The 11,548-nt window shown below is 43.9% G+C and overlaps 1 protein-coding gene across 1 annotated transcript in view; it reads left to right on the top strand.

The window, feature by feature from the left end:
• The window catches only part of LOC130112908 (gastrin/cholecystokinin type B receptor-like), a 38,905-nt gene extending 29,066 nt beyond the window's left edge, over positions 1-9,839 (top strand). Inside the window, exon 5 of the mRNA XM_056280431.1 lies at positions 9,632-9,839. Coding sequence (XP_056136406.1) covers positions 9,632-9,839 — 208 coding nt within the window. The remainder of the gene's footprint in view (positions 1-9,631) is intronic.
• Positions 9,840-11,548: the final 1,709 nt, after the last annotated feature.

The raw sequence follows: 11,548 nt of genomic DNA, 5'->3' as shown, positions 1-11,548 counted from the left end.
AGGGAAGTGGGCGGAAGAGTGGAGGTAGGTTAGGTGGATAGATAAAGCTGGGTGTCATCCGTGTAGCAGTGAAATTGAATGCCAAGTTCCCTGAAAATGTGGCCAAGAGGTAGTAGGTAAATAATAAATTAGAGGGGTTCCAATACAGAGCTCTGGGAAACACCGGTGGTAACAGGAAAGGATTGAGATCTCAAATTTTTAAGTTGGACAAACTGAGTGCAGCCAGAGAGATATGTTCTAAACCAGTCAAGGGGGGTGCCAGTTATTCCAATGAAAGCTAATGTCACAGCCTCTCGCCCTTGACATCAAAGCGATCGCCCTTGACACCTGCTACACCAGCTGACACCTGCTACACCAGCTGACACCTGCTGACCCCTCCTTCACCCCGGCACACCAGCTGACACCTGCTACACCAGCTGACACCTGCTGACCCCTCCTTCACCCCGGCACGCCAGCTGGCCATCAAGCAATCGCCCTCACCCTTAAAAGGCCTCCACTGTGGACCAGTCTTTGCTGGAACGTCGCCATTCATGGACTTCTGCCTGCCTGCCTACCTGCCACTGAGCCAACTCCTGCTCTAACCCCGAGATCGGTCACTTCAATAAAGACTTGATTCTTCCCTTACCTGGTTGTCCCGTCTGCTTTTGGGTTCCTTCCTGATACGTGACAGCTAATCTTTCTAGGAGGATGTTGTGTGAGATAGTATCAAAGGCTGCACTCAGATCAATTAGGATAAGTATGGTTAAGAGCCCAGAGTCAGCTGCCATCAAAAGATCATTAGTGATTTTTACCAGTACTGTCTCCGTACTGTGCATGGAGCGAAAATGGAATTGTTCAAACAGATTGTTGTTTATAATCAAAATGCTACAATAATGGTTAAATTTAAATTTCTGAAGGTGTTTATGTACATCTTGTTGTGAAATGCAGAAAGGGCTTACGCAGTGTAGTTGAAATAATTTCCAACAGAGGTTCAGTCAAAGTGCTGGTTCAATATGCTGTTCACATCCAATGGCTTTATTGTGGAGAGTGGACATGTTGGACTCTTGCAATTATCAAGAAAGTTGAGATGAAAACATAATTTCATTAAACACATCATCATAAATGAGATAAACTCATCTAAAACTATGTGCACACACACTCACACACGTGCCACACCCCCCCAACACACACTCACAAAGTCATGCATTCACACACAAACACTTCTAGTTTTAAATAGTTTTTTGACAAAGCTTTACTTTCTATTTGTGACGCCCACTAAATGTATGGTCACAATTTTGTGATATACTGAATTAATTTACTTTTTATTTCCTTGAATATTGTTGTGTTTGATTTTTAGTCAAACAATACTTTAAAAAACAAATCCTGCTCTAGTCTTCACCTCAGGGGGAGCTGTCTGAAAGGGCGTTTCACGCCTAGCGTGCTAAGCTAGCATCAGCTAACTAGCTAAATTCCACGGCCACAGAAAAAAGCTAACGTTAGCTCGCTAGCACAAGCAGCAGTCGTAAGCTAACTTGTGATTTGATTAACACGCTCGGGCAGCAGTTAGCGGCTAAACAAAATGCTTTGACTGACAGGCAGATGGCTAGTTATTTTTTGGCTGCGATTGAAAGAAGGGCGTGGCAAAGACCTCATTTCAGTATGGAAGGATTATAACAATTGATATTTTATTTTAAACCGGCACAATAATGTTATAAATTGAATTTGAATTGAAATTTATTTTTTGATACATTTAATTTTATTTTTATTATTAGTTTTTTTTAACTGCATTTTTCATTTTCCTCTCCCGGACCCCCTAGCGCCTCCTGTCGGCGCCGCGGCCCCACTTTGAAAACTGAGGGCGTAGAGTATGAGAGGCCGTATAAGGCCATAAGAACACAGCAAACGCTGGCCCTCTTCGTCATTTCTCTTTTCCTAACAGGTTTGTGAATAAACATTCTTTTTTAATGGTTTACGAATACATCAGACATGTTAGCCCTTAATCTGGTATGAAAAGAAGTGTAGCCCGGGTGAGAAAAGGCTGGGTTTAGTACAGTTGTTAAATGCTGTGGACTGGTCTGCAGAGAGGGACAAGGCTTTTAAGGATGTGAAGGCCGCCCTGGCTGACGCGGCGATGCTGGCACACCCTGTGTCTGGAGCGCCCATTGCCATCACGACGGATGCTTCGGACTACGCTGTCGGCGCGGTTTACAAGCAGTGGGTGAGCGGTGCGTGGCAGCCCTTTGCCTTCTTCAGCCGGCAGTTGAACCTGAGAGAGCGCAAATACAGCACCTTTGATCGTGAGCTGCTTGGCCTTTTCCTCGCTGTTAGGCACTTTCGTTTCCTGCTGGAGGGCCGTCAGTTCACAGCTTTCGTCGATCACAAACCGCAGGTGTTCGCGATGGCCAAGGTGGCAGAGCCGTGGTCAGCCCGCCAGCAGCGACAGTTGGCCTACATCTCAGAGTTTACCACCAACGTGAGGCATGTCGCTGGGAAGTCCAACCCGGTCGCTGACTGTCTCTCCCGGGCCATCGCTGGTGCCGCCCATTTGGGACTCGACTACAGCCAGATGGCGGCTGACCAGGCCGCCGACCCAGGAGTGCAGGCATGCAGGACTGCCGACACAGGGCTGCAGTTGGAGGATGTGGCTTTCGACGACGCCGGCGCCACGCTCCTGTGCGACGTCTCTACAGGTCAGCCCCGACCAGTCGTTCCGACTGCTTGGACGCGACGGGTCTTCGACGCAGTCCATGGGCTGTCTCACCCTGGCAGAAAGCCTTCACAGAGGTTGGTGGTGGCAAAGTTTGTCTGGCATGGACTCAAAAAGGATGTGAGGGACTGGGCTGACACCTGTGTGGAGTGCCAACGCTCCAAAGTGCTCCGGCACGTCAAAGCGCCCCTGATACCTTTCACGGTACCTGAGAGGAGGTTCGACCACGTGAATGTGGACCTGGTAGGCCCCCTACCCCCCTCCCGTGGTTTCACATACCTGCTCACCATGGTCGACAGGACCACACGATGGCCAGAGGCTGTCCCGCTTTCATCCACGACAGCGCCTGAGGTTGCCCGAGCGTTCATCGGAACCTGGGTCGCCCGCTTTGGCACCCCATCTGACCTCTCCTCGGACAGAGGGCCGCAATTCACGTCAGCGCTCTGGGAGGAGATCGCCGTGGGTTTAGGGGTGAGGCTCCATCGCACCACAGCATATCACCCTCAGGTGAATGGATTGGTCGAGAGGTTCCATCGCTCGATGAAGGCCGCATTGCGGGCTACCCTCAAGGACGACCGCTGGGTCGACAAACTGCCTTGGGTCATGCTTGGGCTCAGGACGGCTCCCAAGGAGGACCTCCAGTCCCCATCCACCGAACTGGTCTACGGACAGCCACTTCAGGTCTCGGGGGATTTCCTTCCCACCGCCACAGCTTCAGCGCTGCTGTCTTGACACTTGCAGAGCGATTAGATGGTTAGATGGCGTCTGTTCCTCCTGATGGTACCATGTGGCCCCCCAAAAACATAAGAGTGAGGAGTGGAATGGGAGGATATCGCAGTCCCAGAAGTCTTAGTGTCTGTGATCCACACCTCTTGTCCTTTTTCGACAGGGGGTTGAAGAAGCTTCACGAGAGTTGTATGCAATCTTTCAATAGCAGCCGTTAATGAGATCCGTACTGCCGTGGTGAATCTGTGTTAAATATAAAACATGACATGGTGTCAGAAGTGGGATTGCCTCCTGGACCAAACAATGGTCTGTCTGACTTAGTTAGTGTGGAGTGTCCTTCAGCAATGTTTTATTTTGTGTATGTGTGTTCTGGGATGATGGTGACGTCCACACCTGTGTCTATTTTGAAAGTCACTTTGTGGTGTCTAATGGACAGTTCTGTAAGCCAAGGGTCCTCACCAGCTTCCATGGTACTGAGAAGGAATGTTGGGCTATTATCATCATGTCCTGCTTCCACAGTATGTACTGCTTTGACTGACATGCACACTTTACTGAAGTGACCCTTTTTCCCCATACATATGACACGTGACTTCTCTGGCAGGGCACTACCACTTTCCATGGCTTGGGAACTTTCCACATCTCAGACATGGCTTGCGTCCAGATGGTACAGACTGCTGCAGTATAGACGCATGTTTAAACTGACTGTGGGGTTTTTGTTTAACCATTTTTTGTTTCCTTGCTTTTGCAGTAATAGCGTCAACATCACTATTTTTAGACTCCCGTTTAAGGTCTATTTGCTGCTGCTTCACAACTTGCGACTGCCATGCCATGTTAACAGCCTTCTCAAGTGTCGTCTTTGTCCAACTGCATTCTTTCTGATAGAGCAGCATCTCTCAGCCCTACTACAAGGCGATCTCTTATCAGTTCATCTTGGAGTATTCCATAGTTGCAGTTTTCAGCAAGGGCATATAGTGCAGTAATGAATGTATCCACAGTCTCATTTGCTTGTTGCACTCTTTGATTAAGTCTGGCCCTTTCGTATATTACATTTTTCCTGAGTACGAAATATCTGTCAAAAGCATCTTTTACTGTATTATACAGTTTGTCTGTGAATGTTCTCATTCATCCAGGTCATGGTTATCCAAAGGAGTTGAATCAAGTGCAACTGGACTTGGTATATATCCGTGAAGATGTTTCACCTCTCATCCAAGAGGCTTCCTCAGTTCGTGCCTTGCTGACTAGACGAAGCTAGTCTGACTGGCTGGTGACAGAAAGGAGGAACCATTGATCGGATACAATACCACCGTCTCTACCCACAAGATAACATTCCATGCATATATGGACTCCCTAAGATCCATATAGATGGAACCCCCCTCAGGCCCATCGTCAGCAGCATAAACTCGGTCACGTACAACATTGCCAAACATATAGCCAACATCTTGACCCCTTTAGTGGGTGAAACACCTCACCATATCCAAAACTCTATTGACTTTGTGGACAAGGTCCAAGGTGTAAAACTGGAACCGGATGAAACCATGGTATCATACGACGTAACCTCATTATTCACCTGCATCCCAACCATGGAGGCTTTGGAAACTGTGAGGCAACGTTTGCTACGAGACGACACCCTCCACAATAGGACCAACCTCAGCCCAGACCAGATTTGCCAACTACTGGACCTTTGCCTGAACACTACATATTTCCAATTCAGGGGCCAGTTTTACAGACAGAAACACGGCCGTGCAATGGGCTCACCGTATCGCCCATTGTGGCCAACTTGTATATGGAAGAGGTAGAACACAGGGCCCTGAACTCCTTCAGAGGAACACCTCCGAGCCACTGGTTCAGACATGTGGACGACAAATGGGTCAAAATCCAAACACACGAGGTGCAAGCGTTTACCAAACACATCAACTCAGTGGACAAGAACATTAAGTTCACAAGGGAAGACGTAAAGAACAACAGTTTGCCCTTCTTGGACTGTGACGTCCACATCGGGGAAGACAGGAGCCTCCACATTGGGGTTTACAGGAAACCTACACACACAGACCAATATCTACTTTTCGACTCACACCACCCTCTGGAACACAAACTGGGCGTCATCAGAACTTTGCAACACAGAGCTGACAATGTGCCCAGCAGCACTCAGGCTCAACGAGAAGAACACAAACACCAGAAGGGAGCTTTAAAAACCTGCGGCTACCCCAGTTGGACCTTTGTGAAAACTGCAACACGTTCCAAAAAGACCAACCAGGTGAGCGACGAGGAGAAAAGGAACAGCAGGAATAGCACAGTCATCCTGTATGTTTCTGGGGTCTCCAAGAAACTCAGGAGAATTTTCAACAAACACCGCATCCCGGTATACTTCAAACCCAGCAACACACTCCGACAAAGACTGGTTCATCCCAAAGACCGTGTACCACACACCCAAAAAAGCAATCTGGTGTATGCTGTACAATGCAATGAGGATTGCACTGACCTATACATAGGAGAAACCAAACAACCACTACACAAACGGATGGCCAACACAGAAGGCCAAACTCCTCAGGACAAGACTCAGCAGTCTATCTACACCTAAAGGAGAAGACACACTCCTTCGAGGACAGCAACGTACACATTTTGGACAGAGAATATAGATGGTTTGAAAGAGGGGTGAAGGAAGCCATCTATGCGAAACTGGAAAAACCATCCCTCAACAGAGGAGGAGGTCTGAGACACTACCTATCTTCCACTTACAATGCCGTCCTTTCATCTCTACCCAGGAGACTCAAGAAGCCTAGCCTCCAAGAACAACAGTCGGTCACTAACGGCTCCAACGACTCTCATGACCACTGAATAATGAAGTCGAAACTAACAGTCCCAACGACCGTTGCTGCTAAACAAATGCAAATCAATAGCTATGGTGTAGGCCAGGGTTCCCCAATTAGTTTTCCCCAAGGGCCAATTATGTCATGCATGCCAAGCCAAGGGCCAATATATCCGGGGTTTTTCTTTCCATTGTGCTAGCAAACTTTTTTTTATGTGCAGATGTTGTTGCTGTTATTACGATTATTATTATCATCATTGTTATTATCATTATTATTTTTTATTATTATTTTTATTAGCAGCAGCAGTAGTAGTAGTAATGGTAGTGGTGGTGGTAGTAGTAGTAGTAATTTAAGTCTGGGCCTTAACGCCTGTGTTGCGGGTCACACAAGAAAAAAAATGCACTCTTGAAACAAGATAAGTCCAAAATCAAACTATTATAGATAAATGGACAAAAATAAATGGATGGTCATTCACCAATCAATGAGAGAAGTGAGAGTGATTGGATGAGACAATCCTTCTTATGTCGGGCCGGTACTCTGTTACGGCAAGCCTGAGACACTGGCCAAGATGTACACTGGAGAGTCTGTTTCTTTCCTGGTTCTTGATGAGTTCATTGAAGAAAACAATGACTCACATTTGTATATGGAGTGGAAAATTGTGAGTAGGAGCACTGCAATAGCTTGCATGTTTTTGAATCGAGCTTGGGGAACCACGTTGATCTGAAAGTCACTCACCCCAATGTCCTTATGTTGTGCTTTGAGCAAATCGGATGTTCCCACCCCCAAGACCTCCATCTGAAGAGTTGCCTCGTCAATGGAAGGTACCAGCCTTTTGGCATCTGCAGTCCACTGGCTGTCAGCCAAAAGTGAGAACGGCTGTCTCAGGAAGAGGATGATGTCACCTGAGAGTTTAGGGGAGCTTTCAAATCATTCCTTGAAGCTTTCTGCCAGGCTCATCACGAAATCCTTCATCGCTGGATCCTCCCGCATTTTGTTCTTCTCGCAATGCTCCCGCAGACGTGGAAAGTGCAACTTTCTCCTGTGAATGTCTCGCTTCAAAGGTTCAGCTTTGACTGGAGGATAGCTTCAACCACCTTGCATATATCTATAGGTGTGGAGCTTGCCTTGTAATTGCAAATTAAGGTGATTTAGATGAGACATGATGTCACAAAAAAAAACAACTAATGCCATCACCTTATTGTCACTTATAAACCTCTGATATTCTTGGGCTTTTTGGCTCCGCAGTCTGGATAAAAATGACAAAAGCTCTTCACACAGGTTACGCACCTTCTCCAAACACACGGCCTTTGCTCAGACAGCAAACATCATTATGCAGCAAAAGATCCTTGTGTTCCACTGACATTTCCTCCAGCAATGCTCTGAAAAGGTGATGTTGCAGACGAGAACTCTTGTGAATGAAATTTACCAGTCTCATCACAGTATCTATTGCCTCTTTCATTTCCCCACACAGTTGAGTGCACAACACTGATTTATGAATCATGCAGTTAAATGCTAAGAGTGCTGGGTTAACAGTGGCAAGCCTGCTTACCAAGCCCTTGTGTTGTCCCATCATTGATGGAGCCCCATCGGTGATAATGGACACAATTTTGCTCACATCCAAGCCATTCTTCTCAAAGAAATTTGTTAATTCATTAAAGATGATTTCTCTAGTTGTGCGTCCAAGCAGAGGAAGCAAACAAAGCAGTTCTTCCTGAAAGGTCTTCCCATCAAAAAATCAAAACATCGTGTGAGCACAGATAGCTGTTCGATATTGGTTCGGTCACAGGACCAATCTATGGCTAGTGATATGGCTTCTTTCTGTTTGCTGTGATCTGATTTTGTAGGGTAGTTGACATTAAAACTGGCAGCATGCATAGTGTTGAAGTGCTGCTTGAGATTATCTACTTTGCAGACAGCCCTGGTCTGCATGCATATCAAGCATGTCGGTTTGGCATTGGTGTGGTTCGGTAAAAGTCAGATTTGAACTGACAGTTTTCCTGGTCGACTTTCCTCTTTTTCATGCAGGTAATGTTCTTGGCTTAGGACAGTTATTGATTATCTGTGACTTAGCTGGTGAGTGGCTCTGTCTAGTCAAGGATCGTAGAGAGCACAGAGTACGTCTTACGTCTACGCGCGCTCTATGGCATAGGTCAAGTGTACGGTGTGGAGTGAGGTCAAAATATAGTAGAGCAGCATGCACTTTCTTTCACATGTAATGACAGGTGCGTTAGTGCCAATGGGTCGGCGTGGACCAGACATTAGGCTCTCGTGGGCCGTACCTGGCCCGTTGGCCATTTATTGGAGTTCAGGGGTGTAGGCTCACAAAACTTCTTGAGCACTCTGTAAGTTAGGCTTTTTGACTTCTCTGCCATGGTGTATATTGGTAAATACACAATTTTCTCTATTTGTGTTAGTATTGAGAAACCTGTCACTAAAATTTGGGCTCCATTTGAGCCAGCTGCGATGTAGCATTGAAAAACACCCATAAATGCCCTAGGTTCAATCTTTAGTCCATCAGCCTTGCTGCTACAGGTTGTATCTTCTGCTTATCTCTCCTTGCTCTATCTGCCTCTATCTGCTGCAGGTTCAAGTACTCCAGTACATGAAGTAAACAAGGTTGGTCAACAAAATAAAAAAAACTCATAAAATTCAAAATGATTGAATACATTCAATGCATTGTCAGCAATTTAACCAAGGTAGATGGGAAATCCCCCCCCCCCCTCTTTTTATCTTGGTATAAAGAGTGACAATGGCTATCCACTTTCTAGATTTTGAATTCTATGAGGACAGTTTTGTTGGCCAACCTTATTTAGGGTATGTTAACCACAGCAGCTATTTGGAACTGCTATAGAGTACATTTAGGCTGCACTTCTACTAATTTCTCCATAATATTGCAATCAGCAAAATTGTTGTATTCAATAATCGACACCATGGTTGAGAAGTTAGAAATACAGTCTTTACTTCAAAAATATCAAAATTGGGTATTTCTATCTTGAAGTTTCCAGACCGAAGTCCTAAAAATCGGTCCGCTTAACACTGCTGACAAAGTAATTAATGCTTTCTACATTTCTCAAAGATGCCAATGTCTCCTAATCCCTCAAACTGAAGTTGAAATCAAGATGACCCAGATACTGTCATAATGACAACAGCTGCTCTGTTGTAATCATGTTTCGTTTCTCATAATGATAACATAGTTTCTCAAAATGCCATCATTCTGTCATAATTATTAGAGACACAGAGGTCCATATCATGAAAATACAACTTGGGATTTTTATTAGGAGAATGTCCATCCATTAATCCATTTGGTGAATTTGATACTTGGTGAATGTGATGGGGTTATATATTAAGTGCAAATAATCTTTACTCACCACACCTAATATGTTATGTGGTTTCTCTGTTAGTACATTTTTAGGTGCTTCATTGGTATCAACCCTGAGAGGGGAACAAAGGCCAGCCAGGGGAAGGTGGTGTTCAAGAAGAAGGGGAAGCTGGTCCAGAAAAAGGCAGCAACTGTGAATTCCCATGTGGACCACCCTTATAAAAACACCTCATGGACTTTGAGTGGGGCTTTATGCTCACAACACATCTCCACACAGGACCTCACTTTCACAAAGGAATAGCCCACACTGCAGCCAGATGTTTATATTGTCATGTTAAGGTAACAAGTTTCAGCATTGTGTTCTGTTCAGTTCAGTATAGTTCAGTCCATTTGTCTCAGTTGTGCAGTTCCAGATTTGTTCTTTCACTCACTTTCCATTGCACATGATCATAACCAATGAAAGATGGATACTGAAGGCACAGGGTACATTAAGTATGGTATGCGAGTTGTATACAGATTGTTGAGAACCTGTTTGACATGATGAATTGTTCTTATGAATTGTACTTTACAAGAATTTCATTACTTGAACTTTGTTAGCTACTGAATTTGTTTGATGTTGTAGCTTTAATAAACGTATTGTTATATGGCCATCTCTTGCCATAATTCAAGAAAAAAGGAAACTGAATTCAGAGTACATGGACTAGCACATGCAGATTGAGAACCTGTTCAGCATGAGGAATGGTGTTTCTATAGATTGTATTTTTTTAAAAAAAATCATTACTTTAAATTTGTCAGTTACGGCACGTGTTTAATAGTGCACTAGCTTTAACAAATGCCTAATGTTGTAAGGCCATCTCTTGTCCGAGCCATTTCTATGTTAGCAATTTTAAGGAATTTTCATTTTGAAATGTAAAAATTTTAAATGATTAGCTTCTAGCAGTATTATACTGTAAATATCAGTCTAAAGTACATTTTACAGTAATAAACTGTTTATGGAGGTTACAGTAGGAACACTAAAATAACAGTATAATGGCAACCAAATGGCTGACAGTATTATACCGTAAAGCTTATATTTTTACGGTAATAAACTGTTGTAGATTGCAGAGGGTACACTGTTAAATAACAGTTTCATGCTGGCAACTGTAGCTGCCAGTAGTTTAATGTAAAATTTAATGGAAATTTGATACAGTGCATGTGTATTACATGTACTAAAAATTCAGCTTGGCATTGTTGGTACAGAGAATAAAATAAAAATAAAGTAAAAGAAGTATGTGAAAAAATATATACAAAGCATATATATATATATATATATATATATATATATATATATATACATACATACAGTTAGGTCCATAAGTATTTGGACAGTGACACAATATTTGTAATTTTGCCTCTGCACACCACTGCAGTGGATTTGAAATTAAGTAACCAATATGTGATTGAAGTGTGGACTTTCAGCTTTAATTTAAGGGGTTGGACAAAAATATTGCATTAACCGTTCAGGAATTACAGCCAGTTTTATATATGGTCACCCCATTTTCAGAGGATAAAAATTAATTGGACACTTGACTAACAAGTGGTTTCATGGGCAAGTAAGAACTTTTCCATCATTATTCCATGACAAATTAAGCAGATAAAAGGTCTGGAGTTCATTCCAAGTATTTACATTTGCATTTGGTAGCTGTTCATCGGAACTCTCAACATGAACTCCATAGAGGTGTCAATACAAGTGATGGAGGCCATCATTAGGCTGAAAAAGCAAAGGAAATCTATCAGATGGATAGTAAACGGAACACATCTACAGTGGATGATCGCAAAATTCTTCCTCTAGTGAAGATAAAAACACATTCAGTTGGCAGGCAGTTAAAATATAAAAACATACAATCTAATAAATGTCACATGTGTATCATCTAATGGGGGAGGGAATAATAAAGACATTTTACTTGTAATTTCAAAGCAGATATGTTTTTCTGTCTACAGCTGATGGCCAATGCATTTCTACTGTTCAAG

The sequence above is a fragment of the Lampris incognitus genome, chromosome 5, assembly GCF_029633865.1.
Source record: "Lampris incognitus isolate fLamInc1 chromosome 5, fLamInc1.hap2, whole genome shotgun sequence".
Taxonomy (NCBI): domain Eukaryota; kingdom Metazoa; phylum Chordata; class Actinopteri; order Lampriformes; family Lampridae; genus Lampris; species Lampris incognitus.
This window is presented reverse-complemented; position numbering and strand designations above follow the sequence as displayed.